At 37.4% G+C, this 22037-nt stretch overlaps 1 protein-coding gene across 5 annotated transcripts in view; it reads right to left on the reverse strand.

Annotated features, from left to right (window-relative positions):
- Positions 1–22037, reverse strand: part of Cd47 (CD47 molecule) — a 39277-nt gene that overhangs the window by 11940 nt on the left and 5300 nt on the right. For all 5 annotated transcript variants that reach the window (XM_005003401.3, XM_013151755.2, XM_013151754.2 and 2 more), the window contains exons 2-4: positions 15946–16293; positions 8822–8911; positions 35–142 (exon numbers count right to left, since the gene is read on the reverse strand). In XM_005003401.3, coding sequence (XP_005003458.1) covers positions 35–142; positions 8822–8911; positions 15946–16293 — 546 coding nt within the window. The remainder of the gene's footprint in view (positions 1–34; positions 143–8821; positions 8912–15945; positions 16294–22037) is intronic.

The raw sequence follows: 22037 nt of genomic DNA on the forward strand, positions 1-22037 counted from the left end.
CCCTGCATCTCCCCTTATTAATGGAACCTCTTACCTGGGATGAAAAGAATGGCTCCGACGATGACAATTATAGTGAGCAGCAGTCCAGCAATAAGTGAAAGAATGATTTTCATATTTGTACAATTGGATTTATATTTAAGTGCTAAAAAAAAGAAACCCAAAGAATTATGTGAAACAAATTGGAAACTCACAACTCACTATAACTGAATAACTTCTGAGGAACAACCTCATATTATTAAGTCACCTCACAGGTTTTCTGATAAGCTGATGGATAAACAGGCTTATATCAGCATAAATGTGGATGTTGAATATGCAAGAGATACCTTCTCCCTGCCATGCTTTTAAGTATAAAGATACCAGTGCATACATCAGGTTTTCTCAGGTGGAGCATTTGTAATCTGTTGGACAATGGAAGTTTTTGTGTGGGGTGGCTGTGAATTACAGAATATTAAGCAGAACCCCTGGACTGCATTGAGATACCAGGAATGGCCCTAGAGTTAGGTCATGTGAAGTATCTTTAGGCACTGCCAGTGTTCCCAGAAGAGCACAATCACCTCAGACTGACAATATAACACAGATATACATTAATGTTAATGGGAAAGAACTGGTTAGTTAGCAATATTCAGACAAAAGAGAACTAAGTTCCCCCTTACATAAGATTAAACATCTGCAGATCTGGGTATTTTGTTTTGAAAAAGAGAACAAAAGAAATATTGAGCAAATCACACCCTTGTGAAATCCTTAAGAGAAAAATGCTTAAAATATTAAAGTAAAATACTTTAATTGAAATAACCCACAAAGGCTCAAAGGGATTCATCATACTTGTTATTGTATCTGATCTTAAATTTACTGTCAAGTACCTGATACCCTCGCTGAAAGACTATTGCCATGAATAAGCTTAAAAATATTTCTTTTCAACTTATTGACCTTTTTGTTTAATTAAAATTAATGTTTCACCAAGAAAGGTAACCTAAAATCTGATTCAGCATCAGAGGTGAACAGTGTGAGTTTATCTGCTGTGTTGCATCCCTATACCGACAGTCTCCATGTAAGTAATAACTAGATGATCATAGTAAAGGGGGAAATATTTTAGGCATGATGGTTTGCATTCAATTTTCTCCAGTGCAGTGATGAGCAAACAGAAGTACAATAAAATCAACAAGTCATTAATGACCTAAATGACCATGAGGAACAAAAGCGTACTGTTGGCACCTTAAGATTTTTTTTTAATCTCTACCTATCCATGCTGGGGGCAAGAACCTCAGCTCTTGTCACTGAAGGGGAAGACAGAATCCTAACTAACAATGATATGTGAAGTTGAGCAGCAGAAATCCCCACAGTCAGAGAAGATGAGTCCATGGTAAACAGGAAGTGTTGCCCTGAAGTTTTCCTGGACCTGAATCCAGCCCTGGAGCTTACGTATCTGCTTCTCACTCACATCCCTGCCTCCTTATAAGGCACAGAATTTTTACAGCTCCACGATTTTCTAGGCTCAGATCCCACCTAGAATGAAATTCAGTGCCTAGGTCATAATAGGAGCACAGGCAGAAACAGACTTACGTTGTTCCAACCCCATGTGCTGCATATTGTTTACTAAACAGAGCTTCAAAGTATCGCAAATAAAAGCTGTTTCAAGTGTTCCTCACAATCAATCCAACATTCCTAAGAGACTCTTTCAGATTTAATTTGATACATGAGATGACAAGATCAAGCCACAAGGATTTAAAGTACAGTGTATTTTCATGCAAAAAGACTGACTTATGTCATTTTCAAAAGTAAGAGTTAGAATCTCATATAAATTCAAAGTCATTAAGCTCAGAAGAGCTAGTACAGGAGACAATGCTAACAACAGCAACAAGAATAAAACCCCACGAAATCCCACTGTGGCAGGGTGTTATCATAGCACGGCCTTTTCGGATTGAGAATAAGTGTGACGCTGAAAGCTCAGCACTTGGGAGGCTGAGGCAGAAGGATCCTTGTGAGTTCAAGCCCAGCCTGGGCTACAAAGTGAGTTCAAGGTCAGCCTGAACTGCACAGCAAGATCCTGTCTCAAAAAGAAAAAAAAGAGCAAGCAAGAGAGAGAATAGCATGATGTATATTGCAGGTAGCTTTGGTTCATTAGTAATTTCAAGTACTACTCATTTTCAAGGCCACCTTGAACTTCTCCTTACATTAAACAGCCATTTCTAACAAACACATTAGTGAAGTCTGCTCAGGTAACAATGGGCAACGAAAGCACATCCCCATGCTTTCTTGATGAAACCTTTATATAGGTCTGTCTCTCTTAGTTCATTTTCTTTGCTCACAGTGGCCATCCTGTAGCAGGTTCCATAGCCAGCATGGGATAGTTATCTTATTGCAAGTCCAGCTGTCCATTTTCTTAGCTACAATGTGATGTCAAGGAACCCAATAATCCCCAGGGCCCTTTATTACTGATTTTTTTCCCGTGCTTTAAGTGGGTTTATCCTTATTTAGCAAATCATTACTTGTGACAAAGAAAACACGTCCAAGTAATAATTTAAGGTATGCTTAACAATGTGCTCTCATTAAACTTCTGGGTATGATTTTTCTGACTGACAAGCAAGACATTTATATAATTTTAAAAATCTGCATACTTTTAAAGATTCTTCTCAGCCCAAACTACTGAACTCAATATACAAAATAAAATACATAAGAAATAATAGTACCTACATTTTGCACAAAAAGCTTAATGATCTTAGAGATGTAGATCAAGAATATCAAACAAGAGGAAAAATAGTAACATTTATAATCAACAAATTAGAAATTCTAACATATTGCCTCTTCTATTTCTGAATACATATATGCTGTTTAATTGCAATATAATTTATAGGATGCAAAATAGTTAAATCTAGCAGGTTACATCTCAGAAGAAATGTGCATGATTAGTTCTTTTCTTTGTTCTATAACTATTTCTTGGGTATCTACAACGTACCAGGCTCTTCAGTCCAAATAAAGAGAACAGTAGATCACTTTGCTCAATAATGACTGACTATGAGCCCATGTGACCCTGTTTTAACTGCTCACAATGTACAAAAAGGCAAGCACAAGGCCTGCTGCAAGACCTTTATGTTTAGTGGGCAAAAGTGTGTGTTAAGGTCAGACGGTGAAAGGAAGGGGTATTTCCAGACCTTTCCCAGTTAAATAAAAGGTACAGTTCTCTGCTAGGCTAAGTAAGGTCTTTTATGTATTAAACCTTTCAAATCTACATGATTGAAACAAGGATGTGCTTCTTTAGCCCACATAAAGAAACAATATGCTAATATTATGGACACGATTTTCAGTTCTCCTTGTGAGTGATACAAAGCACATAAAAGATGACAGATTGCATACTGTGGCTGGTGAAACCTAGTCAAGTATCAAGTCTATGTGGGGGCAATATAAAATACATCATGTCAAATTTTCATGATTGGATTTTATACATCCATCTAGGCTCACACAGTCTGCCTAACAAAATCCAAACACTTGCTCAAAGACATAAAATTACAGTCCCCAGCCAAGTGACCAGTGATAGAGGTAGGACGGAGAGAGGAAATGAGTATCAGATTAAGAGTAAGATGCAAATGAAGACAAGTAATTGGTTTAATTTATTATAGTATGTTTCCTGATAACTTGAGGAGTTATTTAAAAATCTTTTGGTATTCTATTGAGCGGCAAACCAATCACATTTGTAATGCAGGATAAGGCATATCTGATAATTTTTAAAATTCAAATTTAAATTTGAATTTTAAAAATTATCAAAGTTACTGTTTTAAAATATTTAACACATTCATTTGGAGTGTGTACACACATACACACACACACACAGCCACACACATGCATAAATGAAGGACTTATAAAACTCCATATGCTACCTTACTCTGATGAAACAATGCCATCAAAATTAATACAAACTACATATCACACTCCCTGTTACAGGACCTAGCAACAGAGCTCAGGTTTTGTGTGGCAAATATTCTGAATATAGGTGGATGTCCAGTGTCCAGTGATTTCCATTGTCTGATGCTAAATAACTACGTTCTCATGAAAGATTTCACAGTTCTAGAGTACATGCAGAAAGTCAAGATATCTAGGTTTGTAGTCAAAGGAGCAACAACTATATTTCTATATTTCTAAAATGTTGGGCTATAGTTTTGGTCAGTTCTTCTTATAATAAAATCGGTGCATGACCACATGATTTAATAATAGAAGGTAGCCATTAAAATTGGACAGGACCAGAGAAAGCACTGGAAGGTCAAGATGATCAAATAAAATTCACATTAAACTAGATACAAAGTCCTATTATTAAGGGCCATCAGCCCCAAAATGATTGCAACATTTATTTGAAAGACCCTTTTGCCTTCTAGGATAGAAATTTCCAGTGTAACTTAGTGTATGTTCTCACTTCTTTGGACACATTTTTGCTAATCAGTGAAGTTCTCTGCTCCATTTCTTCTTTTAAATGTGTTTTCAGGGCTTAATTACTTTCATTACTAAGCTAGACTTGAGGACTAAGTTGAAACTGAAAGCTGTTCCAACAAAAAATCTTCTTCCTTGAATTTGCCAATAATCATTTCCATTGGAATACTTACCCAAATACCTATTAGCAGTAATCAAAATCCTTCTGAAATAATCTTAAGGATGGACAAAAAAGGTAGAAAAGGAAACGAAAGACGCTCAGAATACATAATCTGAAGCAAATTACAGCAGACCTTACTTTATATGGTTCTGATATATATGAGAATGGTTTAGTTAAGTTACACAAGAACCCCAAAATAGTTTATATTTTAGCTACATCAATAGACAAACTGAGTACATAAAGTACAAACTTCACTGCTATCTCTTCAGACCACAAACCACTACACAAACAACATCATGATAAGTGATCAGTCATGTCTTTTCTTTTGAAGACCACTAGTGATTGGTCACTGTATTCAATTAGCACACACATATAAGCATGTAGCTGTGGTAATCCTTATCTCCCAGTGACAAAACCATGTCATATTAAATAGATTATCCAAAAAGGAAATTGGAACAAGAAAGATGGAAGAGCAGAGAAGTGAAAAGTGAGAATGCAGAATGAAATGTGAAGAGGCCATAGCACAGTGGCAGAAGCAGCAGCTGGCTGTGGGGACCTGACACGGCCACACAGGAGCTGCTCAAGATGCAGCCAGAGGAAACAGCGAGAGTGAATTCATTGGCACAGATGAAGAAAGCAGGAGGCCCAGGTCACAACCAGGAGCCTCTTATGAAGGCACCAAAAAAAAGTTAGACTACATCAGGAACAGGACAGCTCCTGACAGGAGAGGGCTCCAAAGCCAGAGGCAAGATGCACTCACCTCCACATCCCAAGCATTTAGCCCAAGGCCCAGGCAGCAGGCACCATACTGTCAATGGGTATTGGTAGAAGAAATCAACAAATTAGGCAAATCTCCTGCTTTAGAATTAATGGTTACATCTCTGCTCAGGGTTTTAAACAACACACAGGTTCATCCTTCATGAAAGAAAATTCTTGAAATAAATTCAAGATGCGAGCAGTACAATGTAATGATAAACCTAAGTGTTCAAATACCCATGCTAACAGAAAACAACTGGTCACCATGGTCACACTGCCACAAAAATGGAAAAACCAATACTGCCTGTATCCAGAATTCCTAGAAGACATAAACATGTCTTGAGGTATAGACTACTCAGCACAGTGCCTGTCCTACAGAACAAGAGCTCCACAAACATTTAGCTACTATCAACACTTTCAAATGAGGGGCGAGGCTGGGTGAATCGTGAACCGAGGTTCCTCTTCCACAAACACATAAATACGTGTGTGCGCACACGTGCACACACACACCCACACCCACACACACACCCCACTTCCTTGTTTTAAATGAGCCACAATAAAAAAATTTCCTCCAAGTATTTCTTTAGGTTGGTAGAGATATGCCCTAAAAAAAGACTAGCTGAAAAAATATCAAAAAAAAAAAAAAGACATTTACTTTCAATAACATAGAAACAATTAAATTAACGTGTTTTTCACCTATCAAACTGGCAAAGATTTCAGAATACTAATACTATCAGAAGTCCTGAGTACTGAGTACTGAGATAGAAGGCAGGTATTTTCCTCTGATATGAAGATCCTGGAACTTTTTAGAAATGGGTACCTAGAGCCTTACGCTCTGCATTTTTAGGATCAAACATCCTGAACAGAGTTACTTTCATAGTATCAACAAACTTGAAAAGAACCTTAATATCAAACAAGATGAAAGTAAAGTGTGGCACACATGTGTAAAAGTAGTGCACAGATAGCCACAGTAAGATTTTTGAAGACAGGAAAATCAAGATGTACAATTATATAAGCTGAAAATCAAGATGTACAATTATATAACCTGTGATTTCATTTTTAATAAAAAAAGAGACAGACACACACACAGACAGAGACACACACAGCCACTGTAGGGCAGAGAAGAGGAAGGAAGGAGGCTGGTGTTGTAGCTCGGTGACACAGCACCCACCTGGAAGCATGAGGCTTTGAATTCGACTCCCAGCACACACACAAAAAAAAAAAACTAAAAAAAAAAAAAATCCAGAGGAGGAAAGGCAGGGATGGAGACACAGTCAGAAAGTAGAAAATTCACTGGAATACACTAATAGTTGATTTCTCGATTTTCAAACTGCAGGATATTTTTTTCTCTATATACTTCCTGCGTTACACAAGGTGTTCCAGCATTATGAGCTGAGCATGGTACTGTATGCCTATAGTTTCAGTATTTAGCAGGCTGAGACAGGAAAATCACATTTGAGCCTAATCTGGGCTATATATTTAGTGAGACCCTGTCTCAAAATTTAAAATAAAGAAATGGTTCAGTATCTAGTACTAAAAAATTGTTATGTACAGCCAGCCTTCTGTGTCTCTAAGTTCCATAACTACAGAGTCAATCCACTGTGAACTGAAAACATTTTACAAACTGAGTATTTACAGACTTTTTAAAAATCAGTATTCCAGAACAGAATATAACAACTATTTACATGCTATTTACATTGTGAGAGTTACCATAAATAATCTAGAATTGATTTAAAGTATACAGGAAGTGCTGGGGATTTAGCTCAGTGGCATAAGCGCCTGCCTTGCAAGTGTGTGGTCATCATTTTGATCCCTGGTACCAAAAAAAAAAAAAAAAAAAAAAAGTATACAGGAAGATAAACATAGGTTATACATAAATACTGTACATTTTATATAAAGGAATCCAGCAACTATGGACTCCTTTGCTATCTGTGGAGATCTCAAACCCAATCCATCAAGATACAGAAAGATAAATGCATTACCTTTTAATTTATAAAAAGTAGCAAAGCTTGTTTTGTAAAAATATGGCTGACAAGGAATAGAGTCTCTCTGTTTCATTCCTCTAAAAATAATTTCACTAATTATAATGCCATAATCAGCAAACTTTCATTAATCAAAATTCAACAAATCACGCAAATGTGAAACAATTTTATGATTTTAAAAAAAGACCATTCCCTGGCCAAATCACCTGACTTAATTCTTAAAGCTTGGGCCTGCCAGTTTGGCTACAGCTTTCCCTAAAACCAGAGTGATGTCAGAGTAGGTCTTTAAGCTGTAATGTTTTTTCTCTTAAAATAAAAGGCTTCCTGAAATTCTAAGGAAATTTCCAAAAGAAGTCTAGACACTGTCTCGAAATAAGAGCTCTGCAATGTCTTGACAATTGCCACTGTCAGCCAGCCCTTTGTTCCCTATATTTTCCTTTTAGACACAAGTTCACTAAGCATTTCCAGAAAATTATATATTAGGAAAAGCTCTTAAAATATATAATCCATAATCTCTTTCATTTTTATGCATCACTGAGGATACACACAGCTTAAACTCTGAGGACAAGAAAAACTGAGGCCGATCTACTGCAGTTTTTCCCTAGTTTTTGTTTTTCTAATTTTTATTTTTGCAGAATAAACTAAATCAGCTAAATCATATATTTCTTGCTTGTACAGATACTTGCTGGTCTTCAAGGACTATGTCAAGGCACTACAGGGACAGTGGGAATAAATCTTAACATATTAAAAGTTTAGACCAAAACAACTGAGCTTCATTAATTTAGTAAGTTTCTGGCACTAAATTGGTAGTAAATGTGGCTGAATATAGACAACCACAGCCCCCTGGACCTATTTACCGTCAAGTAACAATTCTGAACTACTGATGCTGAGTCTGATGCATCAAGACTTGCTCTCCCAGAGGTCTGGTTACATGATTATCACAGTAAAGCAAGATCAAAGAACACAGCTCTCCTGCTGCTTCCTTAGGGGCTGCCCAACTGCACACCCAGGATGAGAAAACATGGTGCAAATGGGGCTTCTCCGAGAGTGAGCATGTCTGTGGAGTCCACACTGGGAGAAGAGACAGAAAAATCCTAATGCTCCAGAGTACAATGTTCTTATGCAGCCTGTGACCATCTGTTTACCAAATAAAATGGTATGTGTGTAAATGCTCTCTAAAAATGAAAATGCTTACATGAGTTAAAACTGTTGTTAGTAGTAGCCCTCCTAGGCATTCTTAAGAGATTAAAAGCCAAAAGCAAGCAAACAAACAAAAAAAAGAATTTCATAGAAATTAAAATGAATTGAAGAAAAATACAGAGGATAATATATATATATATATATATATATATATATTTCAAGGAGACTACCAACATTCAAACTGTATACTTTATTAATCACAACATATTTTCTAACACAACTTAGTTAAATGAAATATTTATGTAGGACTGCCTTCTAGAAGCACCAATTCATCACTAAAACATACATAAAATATAAAAATACTTACTCAAAATGCCAAATTGTCCCCAGAATAGAAGTATAGCCAAAATTGGGAAAATAACAATGAGAATATTTTCATTTGGAGAAAACCATGAAACTGAGGAAAAAGAAAACAAAAATCACAATTAGTATTTACAATGATCACTTTATATCCTGTTAATGGCCTAAGTATATGTTTTTATTATGTAGACAGAAAATAAAAATAATTCAAAGTGGTGGTCTTAATTTATATACACACACATATAAACCAAATTATACATATATAAATGACCTAGCATAACACGTTTAATTTAGGAAACAAAAACTACAGCTACTTAAGTGTCTTCCACAACACTTCTCTTAGTGTCACAGAAGCAGCCAGCACAGCACAGAAGCTGAGAGCAGAGCTCTGTGGCCGCACTGCCTGGGACTGAAACTCAGAGCCAACTCGTGATCTGTGCAGCCTGGGACAACGTCTAAACACCTCGGATCTGCAGCGTCCCCGATCTTTCATGAGTACAATCCAGAACCTACCCCTTGAAGGACTGCTGTGACTATTAACAAAGTTAATACACACAAAGGGTTTGAAGCAAAGGTTGGCAACTAAACAAGTATCTGGAAATGTTAACTGTAATGAGTGGAGGGTGTGTGTGTGTGTGTGTGTGGAGAGTGTGTGTGTGTGTATGACAGAGAGAGAGGTAGAGAGAAAGATACCTGTATTTGTAAAATGCCCAGAATCTGCCTCCACCTAACCATGAAGTATTGCTCTAAAGACTGATTCAAAGGACATTAAGTGACAGAGCTCTTTGTACACTATATCCCCTCCACTAACTGTGATTAGGACCAAAACACAGGAACCTTGCTCCTTCTCACACTAACTCTGGCATATAGAACTTATTCTTAAATAGTTAGACTTCAAAAGGAACCATTTACATGTAAACATGAGGTGCATTAGGTTATTAAGGAAGCTGTTATTAAGTGGGACACATGTTACTTATAAGGTGGAAATATAACTTTTACCTCTTACATAAAAGTAATTGAGATATTAAGTCTTCAAGTAAGATTTGTTAAAAACTTTTAAAAAATTAATTTCAATTGCATCTCGTAAAGCCTTAAAACTGTAATTTTAGCTATAAGCTTTCTTCTCTAACAAAGCCAAGGAAATGCACTGGAAGCATTTCAAAGTTTGCCTCTTCAGGGGGGATATGCTGTCTGAAGAGCCCTTTTGAGTACTGTCTCAACAAGCACGGCATTCCTCTGAAATAATCACTGTGGCTTCCAATCCGCTACTGCTCTGCTCCTCAGAATCAGCATGTGAGGAACTTCACAGGGTCACTGCATAATGACAGCCACGCGTCTCTTGTATTAAGCTTATAATGTTAAACCCTGGTGAAATACAGTAATCCCCACAATATAACAACATTATAAATTCTCTTAGTGATATTAGTTTTTCAGAATCTACTCCATTACCTTAGCCACAGTAGAGTTTTAATACTTTCACAGGTGAAGGTTACAATAGTTATAAAACAGTTTATGGAATACATGGAACATAATTTTTGATGCTCCTTGGTTGCAAAACTCTTCTAAGAGAGATTTTTTGAGTACTCTAAATAAGTATCTTAATTTCCAACTGGAAACTGAATGTCATACCAAAGAAAATGCACTTCAAATTAGCATAAAATCCTACAGTTAAAAAAAAAAAAAAAAAAAAAAAACCTGTGCACCGTGCTTAGGCTTTCATACCTAAGGCCAGAAGGACTTGGTAAAAGCTCTGTGACCACCAGGAATTGAACTCATGACTTCATGCTTGCCAGGCAGGTGCTTACGCAGCTGAGCTGAGTCCCCAGCCCCTTTGAGCTATATTCTCCTAACATTCAGTTATTGATTTCTTATATCTGAGGAAACTGAGGCCTAGTGACTTAAGGACTGCAACCATCTGACACTGTCTTATCCCAAACTCATCCTAGTGATCTCCTCACCTCATCCCCTCAAGTTTCTGTGTATCAGTAGTGGTGACTCCATTTCTTCGTGACTCTTAAAACAGAAAAACCTTGAAGTTATAGTTGATTCTTGGTTTTCCCATTCCACATCTAGATAGGCAGCAAATCCTACCAGCTCCACCTTCAAACATAGCCTAAATCTGATCTCAAGTTCCAAAGGGTCTGACCAAGAAACTATCTTCCACTGACCTCTGTCCTACACAGTAAAACCATCTTATGCTATAACATGAACATATTAATAAGAGATACAGTCAAGCCTGGCTGGATTCAATGAAAGCTCACCCTGCGTAGGAATTCCCTCTCAAGGCACCTGAAGGTCCAACAGGAAACAACCTAAGGGCTGCCAGCTTGAGGAGTGGAAGAGCAGACCCTTGAGAGAGTAAGAAAAAACCTCCAGAGAGAAGCACTGGGACTGACCTTTGGATAGCCACATGAAGCCAGGGAAGGAGATGCCAAAGGAACAAGTTCAAGGAGCTACGTGATGCTCCCGTAGCTAGGATTCAGTGACAGAAGATCAGATCCAAAAGGGTTTTTGGGGATAAGCTCATGTTGGATCTTAGCTACTCATTAGCAGAGGTTGTATTATATTTTAAGAGCAATTACAAGTAAATGGAAGGCTCAGATAGAAGAAGGAAAATGGCCCAACCCACTTAAAATCACCTCAGTTATGTGAACAATGGATCACAGAGAAGCAGGCTCTATTAAAAAGTTACGCCAAGCTGGGCATGGTGGCACATGCCTGTAATCCCAGCACTTGGGAGGGCAGCCTGAACTGCATAGGGAGACTGTCTCAACCAAACCAAAACAAGTATAAGCTATTAAAAAACAAAAACAAAAACAAAAAAACTCTGGCAACAGTCATCCTTAGGAGTAGGAGCAGGTGGCCAAAAAACACTGTGCTGAGTTCAGTTTTACTCATCAGATTTATTATGTCACTGGGAAGTGCTCCAAAGGAAGATGATCAGAACAGCGAACCTGACATCTGGAATGGCTTTAAAAATCAGGGATCTTTACACTAGAGAACAGACTTGGGAGAAATACTACAGCCCTCTGTGAGACTGAAAATCACAGGATAGCAAGCACGGGCTCATCTGAAGGAAGAACCGGGGCTGCCTGATCACAGACTAAGATCTTTGGGAGGTAACAATGTCTTCTCTTGTCATCCTTTAGGTTAAAAGTCAGAATGGCCACCAACTGGGGTCTAACAGAAGTAACTTGATTTCAGATAGTAAGACAGACTAGGTGAGTACTTGATGACTACAAGATTCTAAGGAGAAACAATGGGAAATACAAAAGAACATCTCAATGAAAGACTGAGGCTATACAGCAAAAAATATTACTGTCTTAGTGACTCAACTGGAGCTTATCAATCACCTGGGATTTACTCAAGCTTCACAGTCTCTCCCCTCTGGTTATCACAGCAAGATGTTCCCAAGTTCCCCAAGTATGGGGGTAGGAGGCATACCCGTAATTCTCTCTGTTTAAAAATCACTGCTGCAGATCTTTGCTGAGGGCTAGCTCCTATACTGACGTGAGTGTATTACCTTTATTGTGGGAAAACCTGAGAATCACTGAAATAGACATTTGAGAATCAACGGAAATGACAAAGGTAAAAAAGAACAGTGTTTTATATGAAACTGCATGTATGTTCACTAACTTGTTATAGTTAGTATTGTCAGGTGAGGTTAACTGTTTCTGCAAGGAAAGCATGAGACAAGACACTTCTCCAAGCTCCCTTCGAGCTCTGAACTTCCATGGTACTATGAAAATAAAATTAGCATAAATTGGACTAAAGAGCACATCAGACATCTTTCCACCTTGGGATTAAGAAAGATAATCCAAAGGCACTAACACTCATTCTGCTGAAGCCAAGTCTGCCAACTCTCCATCACATTCCTCTTCCGTGAGCTATACTCTCAGCCCTTGAACTGATATTTTTAAATTAAATTCTATTGGCTTACACTCAGTACAAACTTTAAGCTTCAAAGCACAGAAATAATAACTATTAATAACTGATTTTATCAATATCATTACAGTTAGTATTTGATCATTTGCAAGATGTAACAGGGACTATGTACTATAATAAGGGAGCTCTAGGTTAAAATTCCCACTGACTCTGAACTTAAACAAGCATCTTGAATTTCTTTTGCTTCCCCATACATTATATAATAAGAGCTGTACCAATGTCCTCGATCTCTTAGAACACGGGACATGATAGACATTAAGCACCTGGCATAAATCTGAGGTTATTTCTCTCTTCATAATGATAATGAAATCACTTCCCTGGACTCAGGGATAACATCTTAGTTATCACCGAATCCAGTGCCTAGTACAGTGCTTGATGCATAGGAGTACTCAGTAAATTTCTATTAAGAGAAATACTGTCTTATTCATGATCCCAACATTCCTGTGATGGGGATGGTACCCTCATTTTACTGACAAAAAAGGTGAACACCAGCTAGATTTTCTTATCCATGTTCTTATAAATAGAAATTAAAGTATGGAAAAACATCCTTCTAAGTTCAAGTCCTGTACTTTCTCCATAGTACTGCACTGTGAATTCGCACAATGGGTATATTAAACCATGTGTTACAGTGTTTCCATGTATTTAATCCTGGTACTGCAAACAAGGGTAAAACAAATGGTCTCCATCACTTATATTCTATTAAGTAGTGGCACCAGATCATTGTAAGGTATGGATAAACTAGATTATTCTTTATATTACTGATAAAAATGTAAAATGTAAGAGTCTCTCTGGAAAACTTTGAAATTTCTTTAAAAATGAAGCATATGGTTAGCTGGAGGTAGGGTTTGTGACTGTGAAGGGTTAGCATGAGGAAGACGTTTATGCTCACAGCATAGGTCTGTATCCTGGGTGTGGTGGTAGCTACACAATCGCACACATGGTGTAATGACAAAGAATCACTCTAACACACTGGACTACTGTGAACTCCTCAATCTTGAAACTGCTACAGTCACCTGACATGTAAACACTGGGGGACAGTGGATAAAGGGCACAAAAATCCATCTTTGAATCTTCCTGTGAATCAGTAATTAATTCAAAAAACAAAGGCTGAGTGCAAACCCAAATGTATCAAGCTCCTGGTTCAATTTTCTACATTCACTATAATACAATAATTTTTCTTATTTTAATGGCCCCCAAAAGACTATCTCACATTTTTGTATTTTGGAAACAAAGGCATATAAAATAATTGAACACAAAGTTATGAACTATGTTTATATCCTAAAAACTTGCAGTACTTTAATCTTTATCCCATCTTTTGTCCTTTTAAGTCTCGTATCTTACATTTATCAGTATTCCTCTGTGATCTACATTACACTAAAAATTACTGCTCCCATGACTAGTTTTCTCTTTCCTACAAAACTATAAATTCTATTGGAAAAAAAATCTCGACTAGGTTTCAGATTATCTCCCTACAGCCACTCACAGTGCACATGACTAAGCAGAACCCTCTTGAAATGTACACACTTAAAAAAGAACGTTCCTTAGTTCCAATTAATAGCAGTAGTAAAAATCAGAAAGTAAGTAAGATTTCTGGGCCACATATGTGCATTCTTCTTTGCACATAAATCTTGCTCACAACACTCCTGGCAGGTTTTAGCAACTGGTTATCTCAGAAAATAAACACTCCAGAAAACAAGTAACATCTGCAACATGCATTAGTTTTCAGAGGCCTGTTATATGGACTCTCATTTGATTCCCATTAGATTCTGTAGAATATCTTGGTAGCAAGTATGTATTTTTACCCCCACTTTTGGGATGAGGCAACTTGGACTCAGTGAAATAACTTCTCAAAATCCAATCAACGAACAGTAAGTTGTTGAGTAGCCTATGTAACTTAGGTCTCCTGATGCCAGATCCTGAGCAACATCAAAACAACTCATCAAACTGAACACACATTCTCAACTAGTAACATATACTAGTAACATATACATTCTCAACTAGTAACAATAAAGGCTAGAAGAATGGAAGGGAACTACTTGATTCAACTTAACTTTCACCCCATCTAGAATAGAGGTTCTCAAAGTTGAGCCAATCTCAAGATCAGCAATACAGCTGGTAGTTAAAAACAGAAAGTTCGAATGACCTTCAGTGTGGTTAATGAAATCCTGCGGCACATCAAGAGACAGAAAGAGAGGCTATTTACTTGAACACAATGCACTGCTCCACGTCTGTAAAGAGGGCAGATCAAGACAGTATAAATGACACTACAAATGGATTCAATTCAGCTAATTTGGATCCTGAGTTCCTTCGCATTCTAAGGAAAAGAACACCAACGCACAGAAAAAGTACAGAAAACCTCCAAGAATCATACATGATAACCTGGTCTTTAACCTGACTCTTCTTTTTTCAGAAGAAGCATGGCTGATTTTTCCCAATTGTTGGCCAAAGTAGATCACAAACCCAAACTAAACCAATAAAAATAGGTTCAGTAATTTAAAAGAGGGTCAGTAATTAATCACATTAAAGAAAGTACTTTAGATGGCAGCAGATGAAAATGTAGAAGAGTTGAGCCCAGCATCAATCAGCCAAATAGAATATTGCAGTCCTCAGACTTAAAGTTTGAGAACCATACAATGTTTAAATAAACAGTAAGTGAGTTTTACTGCAATTAGGAGAAGAATAAGAAATTATGATCTTAAAACTGCTAAACATTATACCAATATTTATGTAACAACTTGCGTTTTTGGCTCAAAAGCATTCCCAGTCCACATCAAATATGGTCAGTTAGATCAGGAAAAAATAAAGAGGAAGCTTTAGAGACGTTTTACTCCCTTTTGTTTTCTGTACCTGTAACAGGATACCTGAGGCTAGGTATTTTGTAAATAAAAGAACTTTATTTCATTTTTTGCTTCTATGGCTGGGCAGCTCAAGAACACAGCGTCAGCATCTTGCACATTGTGTCTTAACATGCTGGAAGGATGGAATGGAAAGTGATAATGTGCAAGACAGCAAGAGCATGAGGATCAGACTGGCTTTATAGCAACCTACTCTGTACATGACCCACTCCCTCAAGAAACGTCATAACTCCTTACCGACTCAATCACTCATTAAAGGCTCCCCATCCCAACATCAGGTTCCAACATGAGCTTCAAAGAGGATAGACTACATTCAGACTGCAGCACTTACCCATACGGTACTTCACTTCTACAACTGTTTCTCCTTCTCTGCTTAATTCTGTTACTTCACAGGTGTAGTTTCCTACTTTAACGTCTTCTTTACTCATCTGCAAAGAGGCGTCTCCTTTTAGTAATTTTGAGACTTCAATTTTTGCACTTGAAAAGTTCTTTTTTGCAGTGGAATTATTTGCAGATCCATCATAGTTGAAAATATATGTCCCATTAAATTTCCACTTTACAAACATTTCTTTTGTGCTTTGTGCCCCAACATTAATAACGAAGCATGGAATGACGACAGTTTTATTGCAAATGGTATATTCTACAAGTTTGGTCTTATTTAACAGGAGTTGAGCTGAACCTGGAAAAGAAAAATATTTTTTTAGTTTTAAAATTGTACTATACATCTTAGGTATGCTACAAATTAATATACAGAATAATGCTTGCAATATTCATTGACAAGCTGTAAGCAATGGAGACCAGCTATATGAAAAACAGAATAAAAATTATTTTACTATTAATTTGTACAGCTGGTAGCCAACAGTGCAACTTTGCTTTATTCATTTGGAACAACACAGAGTATACATTAGCATCATTACCATACATCTTGGGAATAAAGTCAGCAATTGTCTTATAGTATGCAGGTAAGGAAAGTCTTGAAGAAATCTTTTCAGCCTAGTGTGTGTTATATGTAGAAAGATACTGTCCTTACCATGGCAAACTTTTGAACAGAAAATCAAAGCAAATATTATATTCAGTCTCAAGTTCTATATACTTCTAAATAGAATGTGCTAAACCGATACAAAATTTATCTCTGCCCTTGTATAGTATTTCCAAAAACATGGCTGGCTCTACTGCCCTTTAATATATAAAGTAAATCGGATGACTCAGATCCTATCTTTCCACTAGGATAGAAAGTCTTAGCATATCAATAAGAAAAATATTCTGTGGCTATTTTTCCATTACAAAATATAGACAGGAATAGATATTTTGCATGCAAGCTTTTACAAAGGATTATATACAACGGAATGGCATTTTCTCACCCCTACATTTATTTCAGTCTATGAACAGTAATTTCCAAATGTACAGTCCAGGTACACGGATATTTCTTCTACTAAAAAAAATCACAAACCACTCAAAAAAACAAGAAACAAATTGAAAGCAGGAGCAGATACTGCTAACGGGTAACTGTAATGCACAAGAGCACTAATTAACTGAATGCAACCATTCATCATTCAACTAAAATGTACAAGGATGTGGAAGAACAAAAGCTGTCATCCATGATCTTTACCCATTTATCAACTCTTTTACCTAAATAGATAGTAGCTGACTTTTCCCTCAAAAATAGGAGCACTAACAAATACAAATAAAATAGCTTATTAATGCTTCATCCTTAAGGTTTCTTCCATCTGTATTAGCTAGAATAAAAAAAAAATCAAGCACATGAAATATTATTATTCTAAGAACCATAATTAACCAAAAAATGCCTACTGAATTGAGTATAAGAATGCACAGTGGGCTACAACCTGGATGGTGTTCAAAAATCCAAGTACTTTTTGGCATGCAACCTTAAGAACTCACTTAGCTCTGCTTTGGTCTACCCTCTTAAGAGGATCAAAAATGACCACCAGGTAACTTATAGCACAATGGTGAGCATGAAAAGGAGAAAATAAATAGACAAATGCTTCCCAAACAATGATGTATTATAAAAATATAGGGTCCTGTTATAAAAACTAGACAATGTAGCATTTTAATGTATAACCTGGCTACCTCTACCTGCTTCAGATGGTTATACTTCTGGGAATCTGCCATCTGAATCAGGCTTGTGGGCATTCACAACTCACCTCTTTCCATTTCTCCACATTTCTACCCAAATGTTAGGAAGCCCCAGGCAAAACCTGGACTTCCAATTGCATTCTGCAAAACCTGGGAGTTGTGAATTATTTCCCCTGAGAGAGAAGCACCAAAGGGAAGAAACTAGAGTGGACAAGGAGAGAACAAAGGAGTACTGACAGATACAAAGGAAGGCAAATGTCAGAAAGCAGCATGATTCTAACGGATTTTGTTATCCTTTGGCCGAGTGCTAAGCACTAACATATCCTTTGGATTATCTGTGCCTACCACTGGCTGGGCTATTTTACAATTTTGTAAATTTGGGATAACTGATGATAATGTAAATGACTGATGTCCAAAGAGATACAAGAAAGTTTTTTTCCCGCTACTTCAATCTAGAGGAAGACAGGATTTAAAAATTATTTTACTGACTTGAGTACATTGACTGATTTTGTATCTACTAGCAAATTTATTTCGACATTCTTGCTTGTCTATAAATGTGTCTTCCAATTTTCCTTTAATTGGATTTTGCTTTCATGCTGGTTTGCTCATTAATTAGTGAGTGAAATAAAAATTTTGACATGTGTCTGTTTTATATTTGTATGAGTCATTTAAAAATTATATTTATAAGAGTATTTTAATAATTTTTCTTTAGTTAAAAGATGCAAGTGAGAAATTTCATTGTCCTATAAAATTTCTGAGAAAGCTCCAGATAAGAAATGATCAGGAAACAGTTCAAAATTTTATAACTTACATACATAGATTTTCTAAAAGAATATAGAAAGCACTAATTTTGCTGCATTATTTCTTTTAATAAAAATGTCATAGTGTCAGCAATTTAATTAGAATAAATGTTTGCAGTAAAATTTAAAGTAAAACTGACCCAGATAATCTATGATTTGAATAGCCTTTGCATTGATAATTAATAAATAAAGGTAGTCCAAAAATAACACTCAAGGTGGTAACTATAACTCCATGCTCTGTAAACATGTATAAAAAACTAGTAAACAATAAAATTATTTGATCTGGGCTTTGTCTCTTTTGCCTATCGCCTTCTGATGAAATAGCAAAGTAAAGAAACGATAGAAAATATAAGAAGCAAATAAAGGAGCATAAATAATATGAATCATAAAATCTTGAGTAAATAAGATATGGCAACCTAAATCAGGCAATACAAAATTTAACCAAGAGTGATGCCAGAGTTAAAAAAAAGTATATCATGTGCCAATATTATTGGATCTTATGACTTTGATGAAGACAGACCACCAATGAAATCATCTCAGACTGAAGTCCTGACAATGGCCATGTAGCAGCAAAGGAGGCCTGAATTTGAAAGTTAAGCCCAGCTCAGAAAGTAAACATGCAACTAATGTGCGTTAGGAATTACTTGATAGAAAACTGTGATAAGACAAAGGTGATGCAATGATGTAAAAAATGTAAGAATTATCTTTAGGAGGAGCTTAGCATAGTCCCATTCCCATGGGATGACAAGCAGATCACATACTACAAGGTTGGAAGTGTATGAAAAAGTGCATGGGCAGAAGAATAATCAGTCTTATAGATTCCCAATAGAAGTGTCCTAGCTGCTAGGGAACAACAGAAGATGGTCACAGTCCCTACCCAGCCTTAATTTTTTTATCTTTTTACAAGTTTCACTAAAAATTTCTCCCGTTTTTAAACAACTGTTAAAACTCTTTCCGTTTATCATTTATTCCACACGCTCCAAAAAGTTCTCTTTCCCTACTTAATTTGAATTGAGTCCTTGGAGAAGAAGACATAAGTTTCCAACACTTTCCATCCACAAATTTACCTGCAGTTTGACTATCCAAATCGCTTTCCCTCCCACTTTCTTTTTTAGAAATGGATCCTTTTACCTTAAAGCTAGTTTCCAATTCTCCTGCCAACCCACACACCTCAAACACTTTTGAAAACTGATGATCATTCTCCACATTCCCTTATTTATTTGAAAGGCATTTTAAAAAGTCTTAAAAATGCTTTGATATTGACCAGCTTTAAAAAAAATCGCATGGCAGTCTCTCTTTGCTCGCATGCTAAGGTAACAGTCATTTCTTCACCAGCAATGCACTTCAGTCCACTCCTAAAACCTGGTCTCCACACCCTTCCCGATTAGCTCACCACTCCAGCTCCTGCCCCAGTCAATGATGTCTTCTAAAAATACTCACTGCATAGCTCCCTTTCTGTCTTGGTATCTCTACAGCTCTTGAAGCAGCAGGCTTATCCTGTCTTGCTTCTGTTCTTTGGCTTCTATGGTGGCTCTTGAGGAATGTCCTCCTCCTACCTCCTACCCGGTTGCTTTCTTGAATCTATTCCTTAGCTCCTACTCAATGTGTGTTCCTAAGGGCTCTATAGTTAGCACTCTCTGACCAAGTAGTCTTCTTTCATACAATTGTGTTGTTCTGTTTTTTGAGACAGGGGCTCCCTATGCAGTTCAGACCGGCCCTGAATTCACTATGGAGCAGAAGTTGGCCTTGAACTTGTGACGATTTTCCCCGTAAGTCTCCTCAGTGCTGGGATTACAGGTATACACCACCACACGCAGCTTTCCCAGAGTTTTGACTGCCTCTGCACTTTTTCTTTTACTGAACCAGGCCTTATCTTTCTCCTAAACTGCAGATCTTAGACAGTCCACTGTCTGTTGTGCAATACTAGAGTACCTTCACTGTCAACATGTTGGAAAGCGACGTACTCCTCTCTAGAGGCCAGAAGACAGAAGTTTGGCAGACAGTGCACAGGTCCTGAATAGTTGGTTTTAAGCAAACTGAAAATCAGGCCTAAGTGAACTGACAAAGGGTCCAAATTAATTTAAATGAACAGACTTTCAGGGTTTTAACGCGATGCAAGGATCAAAGAACAGTTCCCTAAGCGAAAGAGCCAAGCCCTACAGGAAGTGAACCGCAACTGAAGCACCTGCTTTTACGCTAGCCAAGGCCTACCAGCAAGTAAGAACATCCCTGCATTCTTTTACTTCACCTATGCAGAAAACAGGCGCTGGTTACACTACCGCTCCTTAAGTCCTTCCCTCCCTCGTATTTTGTATTATCTGTCAATCACCAGACTTGGGCCTAGGAATTGTGCTGGATTCTTCCCTCTCTTTAATCATGGAGATTTCCTGGTAGGCTCAACCTCTTCAATACTTCCTATCTGCAGAAAGTGTTGAATGAACGAGTGACGTGCTCATCCTTTCACCCTTAAACCACTGCTAGGCCACACCCTCCTACTGGCAATTGGCTCCCTAATTCCATCTTCAATATTTCTCCAGCCCAGATCCAGAATCTTTTCCACAGTTCCCAAAATAACTGTTCTAAATGCAAATGCACACTTTTTGACTAACATATTTTAACAACACCCTCCCCCCTCCTCAAGTGCATTAGCATACACTATAAGGCCCTTCGAGATCCTTCCAGCCTCAGCCCCTGTACTTTCTCATTTCCCAGCTAAGCCAACCCAACCATAATAACCTTTCAGTGCAATGAATATTCAAATATACTCTCATCTCCAAGCCTTAGCACAAGCTGTTCTCCAGCCTAGGCAGGTCTTTAACCTTGGGGGGAACGGGGGAGGGGGGTTGAGAGGTGTGGTGTGCAAGAGTACACTCTCTGGAGAGGGACCCTGGTTGAAGACTCAGTTCAAGCACTTCATAGCGAACTTTATGGTAGTTAGTTACCTCACCTCTGTATCTTAGTATCTTCACATACAAAACATGAACAGCGACTGCACCTATCTCCAAGATGTTAAGATTCCACATGAATGGTAGTGCTCAACGAACTAGCAGCTGCAGTCTACTAATCTGTACTCTTCCTGTCATGGCCCACTGAGATGTTCCCTACAGCACCCAACTGTCTCTGTCCCATTTTTACTGTTCTCACCGCCCCTGTTCAAGAACTGTCACTGCACCTTCTACAAAACATTACAATTACTGTTTTACTTTACCAATCTCTTCATTAACCTCAGAAGGTAGGACAATGTCTTCATTTGATAGCCTAAGAATCATTCCAAGGGTCCACAGAGAAAGATACAATACTTCTTTATGCAGATAAATAGTACAAAGTATAAATTTCAGGAAAGGAAAATGTTAAAGTCATATGGAAGAGGATTCATTCTTTAGTGTTTCAAGAAATGTCCCTACTGTTTCTCACTTCTATAGAGCCAATTATGGAATCATGAAGCTACATACTTAATGGAAAATCTGTTAGTTACATGCTAAGATAGAAAGGTACCACAAAAAAATGAGATGAGCATAACTAAGAAGGA

Source organism: Cavia porcellus, unplaced genomic scaffold (assembly GCF_034190915.1).
Source record: "Cavia porcellus strain 051 isolate PalLab524CR breed Dunkin Hartley unplaced genomic scaffold, mCavPor4.1 scaffold_15, whole genome shotgun sequence".
NCBI lineage: Eukaryota > Metazoa > Chordata > Mammalia > Rodentia > Caviidae > Cavia > Cavia porcellus.